General features: G+C 37.6%; 1 protein-coding gene across 1 annotated transcript; it reads right to left on the bottom strand.

The window, feature by feature from the left end:
- Nucleotides 1-320: 320 nt before the first annotated feature.
- LOC139740809 (lysosomal protective protein-like) lies at nucleotides 321-14,010 on the bottom strand. The gene is made up of 9 exons (XM_071651382.1): nucleotides 13,641-14,010; nucleotides 12,098-12,209; nucleotides 11,462-11,599; nucleotides 10,657-10,815; nucleotides 9,477-9,568; nucleotides 7,601-7,685; nucleotides 6,129-6,296; nucleotides 4,504-4,640; nucleotides 321-3,617 (listed from the first exon to the last, which is right to left on the bottom strand). The coding sequence occupies exons 1-9, from the start codon at nucleotides 13,805-13,807 to the stop codon at nucleotides 3,293-3,295; spliced, it is 1,383 nt and encodes a 460-aa protein (XP_071507483.1). The 5' UTR covers nucleotides 13,808-14,010; the 3' UTR covers nucleotides 321-3,292.
- Nucleotides 14,011-16,229: the final 2,219 nt, after the last annotated feature.

The raw sequence follows: 16,229 nt of genomic DNA, 5'->3' as shown, positions 1-16,229 counted from the left end.
TGCTATTACACATTTCGACATTATTACATTATTACTCAATCATGTCATTCTTTGTGCATGTATACTGTATATGCCATATATATATATATATATATATATATATATATATATATATATACAGCAAGTCTAATTTTTGCAAATCGGAGACTTCCCAGAAGAGAAGAAAGGAGAAATGTACACGTGTATGTGTAAACGTTGCATTCATGGCAGGATCAAAGCTCATATTTCCTCATGACGTAAAATTCATGAATAGCATCCGACACACGAAACTCATGAAATTATAAAAACGTTGTGAAGCATATGAAGTGTGCAGTATCAGTGTTGTTTATCTGGTTCTATAAACTACAAGTCACATCGATTTTTACATTTCTGCACTGAGAAGGAGCTGCTCGTCTTTCCAAATTCCTGTACAATTACATATTGCAAACACGATCCTTGGCATTAGGTATCTACAGAGTTTAGAATATATACAATTGATTATTTTTTTTATTAACTGGTAACACAAGGTCAAGGTATACAATGAATGCACTTTACAACTCTTAACAATGTGTCTAAAATCTTTGAAACATGATTGCAATGAGAAGACATTCGCTAAAAAGGCACTTGTCACAAATTATGTGACACAATTCTGACAAGTACTTCATCCATATCAGTATAAAAACCATTCCATCTTTCCATTATGAAGCACATGATATCTGCGAATGCTTTGCAACTTAGAAACATTCAAAATACCTCAACAAAAATCATTAAATGTGGAGTTTGCAATTAACCTGCTGTCATTGTTATGAACTGACAGCACACAGTGAAGGTGCACAGAATCCTTCCCGGGCCAGTCAATACAGTTACTTCAGATATGTCCTAATTAATCTGTTTGTCAAAAGAGCTGTCAAGCCATTCTCAAGCTGCAGTCCTTTGTATGACTATTGTATCACATTGTATACTCTATACATATTGTTGCAGTTCATTGCAAACACAAACAAAACAAATCAAAACAATGTTTTCACTTGCACGGCTACTGTATAAGCTGTTATTTTCGTGAATCACAGTTGGATCACGAATTTAACAACACGCGAAAATGTCTTGATGCACTTGGGTGATAGCGCATTTCATTCGCGTCGGCATCAGTTCATGAAAATAACATCTTGTGACCTCTTCATTCGCGAAAATATCTGTACATGAAAATAACAGCGTATACAGTATTTGGCCATGGTCATCTAACCGGTGCCGTATATAAAGACAGTTTGGCCAACTCGGTTTTCGGCTTATGAGTTTTGAAGCCTATGATTGGGCAAAATTGGTCGTGTGATCTTTGTGGAGCCATGTCATTACCAAAATACGCTCATACGCAGTGCCAATTGTTCACTACCCCTTATTTGGTAGGTTTTCATTATTACGTCTGAGCGTACACTCTAACCATGTAATGTGTAATACGCTGGGCAACGACATGGTGTCCAATTTACGAGTTGGCCAGACTCTCTTTATTAAATATACGCCACTGCACCTTACATTTCGCCACCATCTCTCACACATTCAATAAATCCTCAATGTCTGATTCTATCATAACAGTTGGTATTACTTGTATTCTCTACTTTCCTTTGCATGAAATCAAAGCACTGGTAAATCTTTTGCCACTACTTAAGTATGGGAACTATATCCCAGAATGATTGTTGACAAATGCTTTTCTGGAAATGACAAGGTAAGAGGACATGGAATGGAACATGCACATATATATAGTATCTATATTGTAAAAATACAATTCAATATCACTGACAGATGCTACTAGTGTATTGCAACATGCACAAACATTCTTTGGTTGCCAAAAATAGTGTACACTTTGGTCGAAACATGAAGGAGACAGAGATTTAAGAACGTTGGAGTAAAACATAATCTCATGAATACAGATCTCCATAGTAAGATTCCTCCTTTGATCTGCATTTTAAGGTCACAAGGGGGAGGCACTGGGAGAACAAACAAACAGGAGGGAATAAATAAATCGCTGAGAAATGTACATATTTCAGCTCAGAAGCAGGCTCTATGATCTGGAATGAAAACTACATGTCTCCTAGATCTTCTATTGTTTCAAGATCTCAGTGGCTACAGTCACCTATGACATAATAGTCTGGTCATGTTATTTCTTTAGAGAGTACTCTAAGCAAGCAAACAGGTATTTAATTGTATTTCTAGGATGGATTGCTTCCTGTTGGGGAATCATAACAAGTAAACTTTTACAGCTGCAGCTGCACTGAATTAGGCAGTTTATCACTCCAAAGTTTCATCCTCCTTTACATCACCAAGATTTAAAACTTCTCATGCACACGACAAAGCTTGAACACATTTCACACTGGATTTCAGCGCTTGCATCAATCCATATATCATAACACTTGTAATCAGATCAAGATGATTGTCCCAGCTCATCACACATAAAGTCTACCGTAATTAAGAATGATAGGACATGGGCAAGGGTAGCGATTTTGATTTGATTGAACTTTGGTGACAGTTTTCATATTTGCAGCATTATGAAATGTAGTTGCCCTCAACTACAAAACATTACACAGGTGTCATAAAAAGCAGGCTTCCTTTAGCTTAAGTGCCAGCTTACACTGTTAATATCACTCAATTCACAGTCACCATCCATCAGTTACTTAACATTAAATACCAATTTCTCTTCAGATGAAAGGTGCTTTCACTATGCAGAGGAAATAAAAGTCTACTTTTGTCATTTCCCAGGACTATATATGTGCACAAATTGAGATATTTATTGGGTGAATGTTTTCCTGTAGCATATGCCTCATTAACAGGATAATTATTTACCACATTTTTAAACATATCAAGACTAAGAAAAAAGATTTTTGTCGTTTGGAACTGCATCTTAACAACTTAAATCACTCAAAGTGAGTGTTCTATGACAAAATTTAAAGATATTCATTCACATGAGCCTGATTTGAATGTGCATAACTATATGTTGTGGATGCTGATTTGTGTTTAAGCCTCATAATGTATAAATCTATGACTAATCTTTGAAATGTACCCATATCTTGATTGATTCATTATGATCTTGTGCAGAATCAATAAATCCATTTAACTAGGTTTATCTCTCAAAATATGCAGTAAAATACAGTTACAAAGTGATAATTTGTGCAGTGAAATTCTCTCAGAGCTCGATGTATCAATTGCAAGATATCTTGCCAAAATGGCTACTAGAAATTAGATAAGGAATTCCATTCTGAGAAGGTTTAAAGACTCGCGATGCCTGCCCCCAAGGAGAGTACTGCAAACAGGGATGGGAAAAGGCTCACAGTGGACCGTTTTCGAGGAAGGAAGTAAACATGTGAAGTGCCTCGGCAGGCTTATCAGCCGGCACCATATGCCCCGCCCCTTTCACCGTCACCAAGGAGAGATTCTCGAACTGCTTGAAGAATCCGGCGATCTGGCCGTTGACCTTCCAGGGCACTCGCTGCTTCTGCACCTTCAGCCCGAGGGACTCGACAAACCACTCATCACCCAGGAAATTGCATGCCATGTCCGTGTCGCCATTGTAGACCATTCCACGGTACTTGGTCAGTAAGGTCTGGTACTGGTCGAACATGGTGTTGTAGATGGTCGAGTATGGAAGGTTGCTGTAGAAGAAGAGAAGTAATGCACATGAATTGTGTGTGTTTAACCCATTGAGGACAGGCTGATTTTGTTACAACACGCATTCCCCATGGCATAGACACTTGCCAAAGTATACTTGGGACTCGTCCTCAATGGGATAATCTAAGCACCACCAACTAGCATTGAAATGCTCACATTTTGCATGAAATTGTCACAGAGTAAATGCTGTGTTGATATCACAGACAGCATAAATCTTGGAGAATACACACACACACACCTACAAACACACACTTGTGCACAACTTCATAAGGCACATACACCAACACTTGCATAAATCAACACAAAGACAAAAAAAAAAAAAACAATGTTTTCTTTTCTCCTTGGATTCCGAGTAAATGACAACTACACATATTTTATCTTAATTATTTCTAGCCATGGGTGTATTATCAAAAAAAGCATGTTTATCAATCATCTCTGCCATTGAGTACTGCTGTTTCTCTTCAGAGCAGTTGCTTTATAAAATCTTCTTAACAATTCTCCTCATGATGGTAATATTCCGCATGCATTTATGTGCATTTTTTTTAATATATAACATGCTATTGTGAACAACAGTCCACAAGGCATGACACTTAAGTATCAAAATCATGCATACAATACTGTGCACTATACATGACAACCTCATGGCCTAATTAAGGGTTTACAGCAGCTTTAAGGAGGAATAATGATAAAAAGATGATAGTGGGGCCTAATAACTAATACACTATACAATCTGCAGAATGTGGTTATGGATGCGACTCTTGCAGGACTGAGACCCTTATCATATCCAAGGAAAGTGTTTGACAAATGCAAAGCAATACATTCTGGCTGGGACTGAATTGAGTGGTGCATGATATGTGGCAAAATATTCACCTGCAAAGTTCCCAAGATGGTGCCTGGTCAGAGATGTGAAGGGCCTTCCGGACACTTGGTAAGTTGAGGTAAGCAGTTTCAGCCGTTCGGTTCACACATGGGGGCATCAAGTCAAGACCCTTGCCAGCTGAAGATGCCTAATTTTGATGGATTAAATTGAAACGTATGTTGGAAGGAGAGGGCATGAGGAAAAGGATTATATTTATAAAAACAAACAGCGTCAGAAAACTTTTTGATAATTGAATCACCAAACTGCATTAGCGTATGGGAAAACCACAGTACTATAAAAAAGGTTTCTTTCGCGGTGGTTTTATTTTCGTGCTTTGAGGTTGAACCGCAATTTAACATCATGCAAAAATGTTTTGAAAAGTCGCACGAAATTAACCATGCAAGGAAATGTTTTGAACTCGCCGCTTGTTACAACGCTATTGCGCACATGCACACATGAAGATTTTGCGCATTGAGTGTATTGATGGTCAACACACACAGCAATACCGCGCAATGTAGGTCAACTCCTGTGCGCGTGCAGTCATTGTACTGTTAATTACGAGTAATTGGGAGTGTGTTAAAACAGAAGAATTCATTCATGTACAGCAGTGTGCATTTTAAGAATGCATACAAACACTGTTAATCTCATTCACGTCATGTTCTCTCGCGCATTGTCTATAGTACTACTTCTTGCCATATTTTACACAAGATTGGATAATATCAAGGAAATTTATTAGGGATATTACAACTTTACAATCATGTTATAAAGTGCTCAAGAGATGGGATTCCAGGTAAGCCTGCATTTAATTTCAATTTCTATTTAATAAATAAAAGAATAATTGGATTATAGTTTGGGTTTTCATGTGCAAAATAAAACAGTTTTTATATTTGAAACACAAGCGAAAAAGTCGGCACCGATGGAAACCGCGAAAGCATCTGTACGCGAAAGAAATCACTTTTACAGTACTTTTTTTTTCTTACTGCCTGGAAAATACAAAGCTTCAGTTATCATTGTGGCATATAATCGAGTGATTAAAAATCTTGCATTAACAAAAAGTATTATTTGGTACAGGCAACAAATATCAGCTTTCTCACACAAGCATATCCATAGTAATCAGTGTAAAAAAAGGTTACATGAACCTCGGGAGGCAAGTAAGGCTCAGGCCCCCCACTTTTTTTGCATAATACATAGGAATACATATAGGATTTTATCAGTTGATCCCCCATGTATTTTTAGCCTGGAAGTGGCACCAGAAAAATGTGAAGTCTTTTCTTTCTTTTTTTTTTTCTGCTCATCAGATGATTCAATCTGGAAGTGGCACCAGAAAAATATAACTGGGCCCCCTCACTTTTAAAAATGTAGCGCCAGCCCTGATTGCAACTGTAGAAGTAGTAGTAGTAGTAGGTAGTATAGGTAGTAGTAGTAGTAGTAGTAGTAGTAGTACTAGTAGTAGTAGTAGTAGTAGTAGTAATTCTAAGACTAGCGGTAGTGGTAAAAGTGGTAGTAACAGTAGTAGCATTAGAAGTAGTAGTTGTCACAGTAATAACAGCAGCAGCAGTAGACATAGTGGCAGTATTTGTAGTTTGTAGTGGTGGTGGTGGTGGTGACACTAGTGGCAGTGATGTCGTGTCCTTACCCGGTAATACTTTGGCGGGGTGGTTGGGAAATGGCCCAAGACGTGCATCATGTCAAACTGGTAGCGTGTCACAAGCGGACTCTTTCCAGATGGCCCCGAATAGCAATCAGCATAGAGGGAGTACTCATTCAGCCCAATGTTGTATACAATGTTCAGAGACTCACCAACCTGGAGAAAAAAAAAAAAAAAAAAACATACAAAGGTTCATCTATAACCGTGGCCGCACTTTGCAAAACTATTTTGCTTCCCAGTATAACCACAAACTTTTCAAGAAGTTACCAGTGAAACTTCCCACGAAACTTCCTACGTGCACTCAGAGAGTTTCTCACTTCTTGCAAAACTATGTGTAGTTTTGGGCAGTGTGACCGCGCATGGCTGTCACTTTAAAAAAACTTGACACAGGAGTAGATCAAATTCATGTTGTTTAAGCACGCTGCACATCCTCTTGCAGACTGTTGCATTTTTTCATATTCACTGAAGGTGCAAGGTTATTTTCCTCCATGGAGAGTACGTTTTACCATGGACCTACAACAAAAGGTCCATGGTTTTAAAGACCAAAACTACAGATGATTTTGTGTCACTGAACTACACATACTATTGTTGGTAGTATGACCACATGCTCAAACTTCTGGAAATTAACAGGAAGTTAACTCATTCTATGATCAGCATGGCTCTGACTCTAGAAATGATTACCAGAAGCATGATAAACTTGGTTTGAGAAAACAGTTCTAGACAGTCTTTTATCTGAAGCCACTTTTCACAAAAATTCAAACTCTGATATTTGTTATCACTTTTAACAGTGAAGATCCATATGACTAGTAAAGTATTCAAATTTTTGTTCCACATAACAAAGGCTACATCAAATTGATACCAAATCAAATGCATTGCATCATTTTCTTATCATCTACTGTTCACGCACATGATGAGGGACTTTACATCCTCACTTATCAAATTAATCAAGGACAAGTATATTCATGGACAGCTTTCATATTGTTCAGGTTCCATGGAATTGCTCTAAAAACAGGAACCCTCCCCCCCCCCCCCCAACATAAAGCACAGCCAAAAAGCCCAGCTTGATAAGAAGGTTAAAGAAGCATATCAAAGATGTCATATTACATGATATACACAAAGAGAGAGAAAGAGAGAGTATACGAATAAAAAATCACTTTCATATAAGATAAAAAATAGCACTGAATTACATTCTACACCTTGCTTTGCAAACGAATTGCCTCTGACAGACTGGCACTTACGTTATCATCACTGCTAGATGAGGTCTTCCGATAAATTATTATAGGTGTCAATCAATGTGACAAGAAAATACACACAAATGTGATATTCATAAATCAGTATCTATTTTTTTTTAATCAACTTTTACTAAAAGCAGATCCTAGTGGTCTGAACTGAATGTCATTGTTTTTTCCAATTTAAAATTGGTGCACAGGAGAGTGATACAGAGTAAATATGTGACTTACGTATGTGTAACACGTGCTACTCGTTGTCTTCGAAAAAACACACTTGGTTCCATTGCAGCAGTTTTCAGTCAGGCTCTTCCATAAGCTAGTAGAAGGTGTGTGTGTGTGTGGGGGGGGGGGGAGATATCAAAGTTCATATCATATAAATGATAATATCTAAACATGAAGAGACAGTAAAGCATGTAGCTTGCATACTGTAAAACAAGGAATGCTCACGTGCATTTTGATTTTGTGAATTTCGCGAGAACCAAGAATTGCGAAAATTAATATACATGCGAAAGTTCTTGTCTCCACTATATGCATTGAAAGCTAGAGGCAACCCGCGAAAATTTCATGTTGCAAAAAAGGCCGTTGGCTCCAATTCACAAAAATGTCATGCCGCGAAAATATCTTGTTTTACAGTAGACGGATCCATTGTGTTATCAAATGCTACAAATAAATTGCAATAAGTTTCTATATCATGTGAACAAAAAACAAAGGTGGGTAATTTTTTCGTAGTTTTTAGTATTACATATTGTTGTAACCTTCTAATCCAGCCATGACTGCACCAGGCTGGAATTAAAGATTTGCAAATTTATTTTACAACTTCTGAACAACTTCTCCAAATTTCCTTAAAATTCACTGGTGTGTGCGATTAATTTTTCGACACTAACTGAATCTGACTGTACAGTGTGGTAAATTCCCCTATACTAAGCTGTAGCCTAGATATATGTTAACATGACCCCAAACAGTATGCTGTCAATGATTGTACCAAGTTTTCAGATAATCTGATACAAAGCACTACATTCCCTACCCTGCAGTTGCTGTTCATTTTTTAATCCCCCTTTGTTCCATACACTATGGATGGCAAGTCAGTGTACACGTACTGATCCTTGACTTCATATCCAATTTTCTCAAGTAGCATTCCTTTATGTTTACCTTTCAGTCACATACATGTATTTCGGTGGGCTAAGAACAGCCAAGTTTGATAAACAACATTTCATTTTACAGCTGAAAATCTCCTCTTCAGAATCTGGCATTGACCAAAAATTGTGAACTGTTGAGGTTTTCGAGGTGCTGGGCCAGTTATGTCTCTTGTGCAGAAATATGACACCAGTCATAGCAATTTACTAAAATGTATGAAGAGCTTTATGTGATCACATTGTGAGATAAAAACAGCTCCTGGAAAAGGCCCTCACTGGATTCTATTTTCATGACTCACTAGCATTCCATTCACCATCATTTTCTGACTATTTCTGAACAGATATCTCATTTGACTCAAATATCTTTATCTCTTCTTGCTTCTCATATATTGCTATCAATCATAATACCAGTAAGTATCCTTTGCTCCAAGGTAAACATTCTCCTTTTAGTCATGTACAATAGAAAGACTTAAACACTATCACATACATTGTACTTCTAAGGGTACATCTTATCATCTCATTTTTGGTGCAGAATCAAGGTTTCCACACAAATTTCAGGGAGTTTTGGGCAGTTGATAAAAGCAGAGCTGTTTTGATTGATTATAGAGCTAGAAACATGTTTCTGACATGGCAAAAAAAGTGTGATTGCAAACATGTTTGCGCCAAACACAAATTTCTGTAGGGTTGATAAACGTGTTTACAGCTCAGACCTGCCCATCCCAACCACTGCCAACTACACATCTCCGCTCCTTGGGTCAAACTGCAAAATGGAGCTGCACAATGACAAGGCCTCCCAATCGACTCACGACAGATTTGAGTTGATAAGTGCAACAACTCAAGAAATGCAATCTGAAAGACGTTTGCAAATGCATTTTGACAGTGGGTATTGAATCAGGCTTCAAACATTGGAAAGTTGATAAACACAGCAAAAGGCAATCCTCCTATATTTTACAAGCATGTTGACAGTCACTTACTCAAGCCCGAGGAGGCCGTGGTAGTAGGCAAAGTAGATGAGGGAATCTGTATTGGTATCAAAGTTGGTGATTCCATTCCCAATAGCAAAGCCCTGCAATGGTTAGGAGAACATGCAGATGTTTGAGTATGACTTTTGGCCTGTGAAGGAATAATTTTTTTTTTTTTTTTTTTTTTTTTTTTTTCAGGAAGTCATCATCTCTAAAAGCTGATGAAAGCAACTTCTGACTCCTTCGGATGAGAAAAAATGTAAATGTCTGTTATCCCAATCTGAGATTCCTTGACTTTCTCTTCAAAATACCTAAACATGAGAGCACTGAGAACTCAAGCACAAACCCTCCCTACTTGCTCGCTTTTAATACATAGTTGAGCATACACATTGGAGTATTTCTTGCTCTCCACACTCAGCACTGAAACACCCTATACACATACATATGCCACAACATTATTAAGAAAGTATGCTGTGAAAGCATAACTTTAATCCATACCACATACATGATTTGTACTATTTATAAATCTGAACAGAGAGTATGCTGATATTACAAAGTGTTTTGTTTTTGAAGTCTTTGATATTTCACACTTTACAAGTGGAGCATTGCTGAACATGTTACTGGGCAGGGAGCTACATAAGCACTTGCCCGATTGCCCTGGGCAAGTGAAAATCCAATTCGGGCAAGTGTTTTGGAACAATGAGAACAAATGATTGCCCTAATTGGGCAAGCAAAAAAGATTTAAAGCCATCTTTTTTTCACTTATTCCCCCACTAAACCCACAAAGTCAACCATACAAAAGCCCAAAGACAATTGGCTGTTTATTGATGCAACACACTTTTATATTTCACTGCAACAGCTTTCCATTACTTAAATGAAGAAGCCCTAATGCAATGCAATGCAATGCAGCAACGGCAACACTTAATCGGACCAAGTTTGTTACTCCATTGTTAGCATGCGAATCAATGTGTGCTGTTTATTCAAATGACTGTGCTTTACTAAGCCCTTGACCAACACATGATTTTCTATATTATTTCCTTATATCTTGGACTTTCTTTTCAGGCAAGTAAAACTAATATCCGGGCAAGTGTTTTGCAGCAAATTTGAAAATCTCCTTGCCCCAACTGGGCATGTGGTAACATAAAGCTATGTAGCACCCTCCTGGGTATTGACTGAATATTATATTATTTACCTTCATATTGATGGTCGCATTCCCTTGAAGGATACGAAGAGAGAGGGTGGGCACGTAAATTCCCGCATAGCTTTCGCCAGTCACATAAAACTCATTGGAAGCATACTCGGGGAATTTCTTGAAGAAACTCTGCAGCGCTAAGTAGTTATCCATTGACACCTGGTCGGATGTTTCCAGAGAAATAGAAAAGACAACAGATATAAACAAAAGAAAAATTTAAAAGAGAAAGAGTGAGAGAGGAAATTAAAAAAAAAAAGATAAGGAAACAGATAGAAGAATAATAGAAAGAGAAAAATCGAAGGTGAGAGAAGGTAAACAAGAAACAGGACAAAACAGGAAATGAACACCAACACAATGGGGCAATAAGCATGCTTTCACATCTTTTGTTCCTTTTATATGAACAAATTGCACAGCACAAATAAGAGAAAGTACTGCAGTCCATAACAGTCCACTTAAAATAGCTCTTCCTCTTTGTTTTCAGTATCGTGACCTACTTGAGGCACAACTACAGTACGTTCTTGCATCATAAACGTACATTGTGAGATATTGTACATTGTGAGGTATTGTGAGGTACATTACCAGGTATGTACTTGAGATGTACCTCATATTTCAAGGTTAACTACGTTCTGAGACTAAGACAAGAAAAAGATGTAACAGTCATTAAACACAATCTTTCCTCTAATCTTTCCTTTTCAATGGGTTTCGCTTTCACTTTTGCATATGCAATTGTCCATGAAATACAATTACTGACAACAAAACAACTAAAAGTGTAGTCTCAGAAACACACATCATGCAAATGATTTACCTTGTCATCATCAGTGGCATACTGTTTGTCAGGAGAGTAAGAGTACCCCACCCCAGCAGGAGCCTCAAGGAAGATCATGTTGGCCTTGGTGCTCCAGCTGTACTCGTTCATGTACAGAGTTTCACCATCGGGATTCACCTGTTGGGATAGTAGGAGAGTTTATTCATCGATGCGGAGCTCTTCTAGACTGGTTTACTAACATATTCAAATTTCATGCATGATGCCTTTCTGACATTTCTTCTTTTTGACAACCTGTAAGCTTGCCCAACGTTTGCCCACTGTAGCAACAACTAACGTACACAAAGAGGAGTCCAAGTATTGAAAAGCATTTTTGATGTACGGGTTAATAGAATAACTTGTTATTACATCAGGACGGAATGTACATCCATAGGTACAAATTTATGTTAGTAAACCCTTGCATTATAGTAGATCTCAATGGAAAGTCCTCAAAATTTACATGCAACCCATGTGTCACTAGCTGAACAGGAATTGCAAAAAAAAAAAAAAAACTGCTTTTAATCATTCACAATTTCCAAATATATGTTTGGTCTGACTTTGATTTTTTAAAATACATGTACCGATATGTTGTTCATTTAATTCTACAGTAATTTGATTTCTACTACGAGGAACACCCACATGAAAGGGACCGAGCTCGGTTAGCATGCCGTCCATGGAGCTGCAACCAGGGCCCCCATTCATCCACAGAACCACAGGGTCATTAGCCGGGTCATTCTGAGACTCCACAAACCTGGTAAATAGAGAGCACAAAAAATAATGACTCAACTGCTATACACAATTATGGGGGGAAAACCCAATCATCTGTAATAAGCTCAGGCAGGGTGTCATTCAAAGCCATATAACAATTATGTTGACTATTATGACTTCTTATCCTGTATAATAGTATAATGCTTGTTTAGTTTGTTTGTTTTTTATTGTTCACTTGGTAAAACTGCAAATGCCAAATAAATAATCATAAAAATATTACTGTGATATATTCATCATTAAATTATTAAAAAGAGCAACATCTAAAAGAGTGGAAAAAATGTCACTGAAATCAGTCAATAAACTAAAAAATTATGGAACTTCATCAGTTGACACATTTCCTAGAAATGATACCATCGGTCACCGGTCAGAACCACATAATAATTGTGTGCATAGTAGATGAAATGATATCACCACCTGTGTTCCCCTCTATTGGTTTCTAAATCTCTTGAGAATGATATTCACAGAGATGTTGTTTTTGAATTTTGCATAAGAAATTTGTAATTGAAATAAAGATATCATACATCCCATGAAGCATCATCATGCATGTTTTTGATCAGGCAAGCTAGGCAGACAGGTATGCTGTGTCCTAGACCAATGGTATCTGTCTCTACACAGGGGGCTTCTTGTCTGACATTGGGACATGTATGGTCAGCCCCCCTCCCCCCCCCCCCCCCCCCCCCCACGGTGACCATACATGTCCCAACGTCAGACAAGAAGCCCCCTGTGTAGAGACAGATACTTCCAGTCTAGCTGGAAAGAGCCTGTATTCATGCATTGTGTGCACTCGAGCTTTGCGCTTATTATATTCATTGTGAAATCTGGATAATGTGACATACATTTCATAACTGACATAAGTATACATTTTCAAATTGGGACTAAATTTTACAATACAATTTCTTAGCTTGGTTGAATAAGACATTGAGAATGATCAGATGATAGTAAGGGCATATATAAGAAATACATGTAGCTATAACCCAGCACACCCCCATACATTCCATAATGAATAAAAGAATACATATGAAAGGTGAAGATATCAGTAGTCGTCAGTAAACAGGGTTCCAATGAGTTTAGAGCACATCCCTGATGTCTATACTTGCTGACTGACCAGGCCATGCCTAGTGCAGTGAATACCATTTTATATTTCATCTTGAAGTCTTGGATAAATCAAACTTTGATGTCTTTGTTATGTTTTTTTTTTAAATTAACAGGTAATCATTAAATTTCCGAGGATTGGCATTCACTGCAATGATTTGGATCATTGCGGAAGTGATGTGACAACAAAAATTGCGACAACACGGTTTAGACTTTGTCGCTATGATAAATGAATGGTGTGGACCCTCAAATTGCAACATGCTGAACGGCTAATTAAAGAAAAATGCAAACTATAAAATAGTGGGGGAAAATAAGAACTTACCAGTAGTGGAGCTTCTTTTCCGCCGATGCATTCAGGTAGCCTGAGAAGTGACGAAAACTCGGCTGGGTCTTCAGGCCGGGGAGATTAGTGACTTGGTCGGGCGTGTACGCAGCGAAGCCACTGCTCGCGATGATGGAAAACAACGCGATGCCAAAAAGTAGACTCATCTTTGTTTCTTTGAGCCTTCTAATCTATCTCCTCGTCCAGTATTTTGTACGTGACACACACTACCTTTCTCTCTCAGCTCTCGTCCAACTCTCGATCGACTCGGCATAAGATTTATTTACCTGCTACAAGTCATCAAGATTCGGAGTTCTTGATCTGAGCTTCCTTTTCGCTTTCCTATGGGCCTAGGGACTAATGAGCATGGCCATGGTGGAGAGTTGAGTGTGCGATGCCTATGCGATTGTGCTGTCTCTAATCACATGATCCCGTTTTACAACAAACCACGTGCCCTCCCACCAGTCATGTGACACTATACAAACGATAACAATGGAACGGCTTGAAGAGCGGGTCTTTCGTCGGAGATTTATGGATATTCCTTCCACAATAGCATATCAGAAATTCAGCTGAGGCGAACCTACGTATGCACATAACTGAAAGATCTGGACAAAGAACTAGAGTAATCACGATATAATGTAGTGCATGTTCAACATAAAAAATGTGGCTCGTTCTTGCTAATGGCTGCGGATGCTAGGTACCGGTAGATGCTAGTACAATGTACCGGTAATTCATTTTCATCTCTCCCCTTGACAGAAATCGCGTTCGCCGTGTACGTATCAGACCCGTTCTTCTGAGATGGGGTCTTCCTTCCAATATAGCACGTATCAAGCGATCCTTTTATTCTTGTAATCTTACTTTTGCTCAGAGTCGCTTTTATTTGTAAGTTACTGCGTAATGTAATCTGAATGCAGTGCAATAATTACATGCAATACAATAATCAAACACGTCTGTCATGCAAAAAAGGTACAGTACGTATATGGAGTTTCAAAGTTATGACATAAAATCAAAGAATCAGCTGCTCACATGTCGAAACATGTCTATCGTGATCACAAGTGCTTACTTTTTTTGTTATTTTGATTCCTATACGGCGAGTATTATTTATTTGCAAATATTTATGCCTTTGATTTAAAACTTAGAAGGTAAAAAAATATAAATTAAATAAGAAAAATTCCACATCAAGTGCAAATTACTGCTTGCGAAGATTTCAAAATGGGATCTCAGACCGGTTTGTACGCACACACACACAAAAGCACACACACACACACACACACACACATATATACATATATATATATATATATATATATATATATATATATATATGTGTGTGTGTGTGTGTGTGTATACTATATAACATATATATTAATTTTTGTGGTTTTTGGTTGACTATGATTTGGCGACTACAGCAGTCCTACCTATTGCTTAACTCCTTCTGAAAGTCATAATTGCTATGTGACGACCGTTTTATATTTTGTGCAGTATCTGACACATTTATGAGTATACAAGTCATTCTTTTTGAAATCATTAAGTATGCACATTCGTTTGATTATTAGTTCAAAGAATATTTTGTTTGTGTGTAATTAGGATACTGCCGAAGCAATGAAATCACCGAATTACTCACATTGGGTTTGCATAATCAGTGGTTGCAACAGAGAACAGATCAGTGAAAACATTGTGAAACTGAAACTGAAAAACACAGAAACTCATTAGTAACTAAAAAGTAGAATAAATGGGTTATAAAGATAGCTTCAAAATAGCTCTGCTACAAAACAAAGACGATTCAGGCGATTTGAAATTGGGTTTATTATCCCTTTTTATCATCAAAACGAAAACGCATTCCAAACCTTCCCTCAGATATTTCAGATTAACATCTTTCATTGTTTTGCCAACCCATTGCAGGAGTTGTCACGTTTAAATCCATTTATAACTTAGCCATACAAATCATATACATGTAATAAAATCTGATCGAACTCCCAAATGACTTAAAAAAAACTGGACGTTTACTATATAGTAGCTCCATAAATGTGAATGTGTTTACAATATCAATTTTAGCTCATCCATTAGGACGGGATGGCTCAAATTTCAATACTTTATTGATGCTAACGATGTATAATAATCACATGTATATTCATCTCTCTCTCCCTCTCTCTCTTCTCTGTATGTATGAGTGTGTGTGTGTGTGTGTGTGTGTGTCGTCCGTTCCCGAATGCCTTTGTCATACACTATTAATGTTTTAGTTTTGTAGGTGGCATAATAGGTACCTATAGTGCAGAGTTCACGTTTTAAGAGATCGCATTTTCAAGAGACAAAAAAGCCACAACTCGGCTTCGATACAAGTTTACAGGTGTATGGGAAACTAAAAAAAAAAATAATAATGGTGATTGCAAAGGTCAAGCAAATTTGGATAAATAAGATCATATGATTGAGATACATATTTTCATCGGTCGTTGAACTCGTTTACTGACCTGTATCACTGCAAAGATGCATTGAAAGCTTAACACAATAACTTGTTGTAATCCTATAATTCATATCTTGGTGACGATGCATAATGATTGTGCAAACAAAATTGGTGCCTCTGCAAATTGC

This window comes from Diadema antillarum, unplaced genomic scaffold (genome assembly GCF_040938485.1).
Source record: "Diadema antillarum isolate AM-2024a unplaced genomic scaffold, OU_Dant_1.0 seq00000886_RagTag, whole genome shotgun sequence".
Lineage (NCBI taxonomy): Eukaryota > Metazoa > Echinodermata > Echinoidea > Diadematoida > Diadematidae > Diadema > Diadema antillarum.
The sequence above is the reverse complement of the archived record's forward strand: the minus strand, read 5'-3'. Positions and strand labels throughout refer to the sequence as shown.

Coding starts and splice junctions, on each gene's coding strand:
- LOC139740809 (XM_071651382.1), bottom strand. CDS start 13,807: ATGAGTCTACTTTTTGGCATCGCGTTGTTTTCCATCATCGCGAGCAGT. Junction 11,600..12,097: donor CCGAGCTCGGTCCCTTTCAT/GTGGGTGTTCCT, acceptor CTATCCCAACAG/GTGAATCCCGATGGTGAAAC. Junction 6,297..7,600: donor GTAGCACGTGTTACACATAC/GTAAGTCACATA, acceptor TTTTTTCTCCAG/GTTGGTGAGTCTCTGAACAT.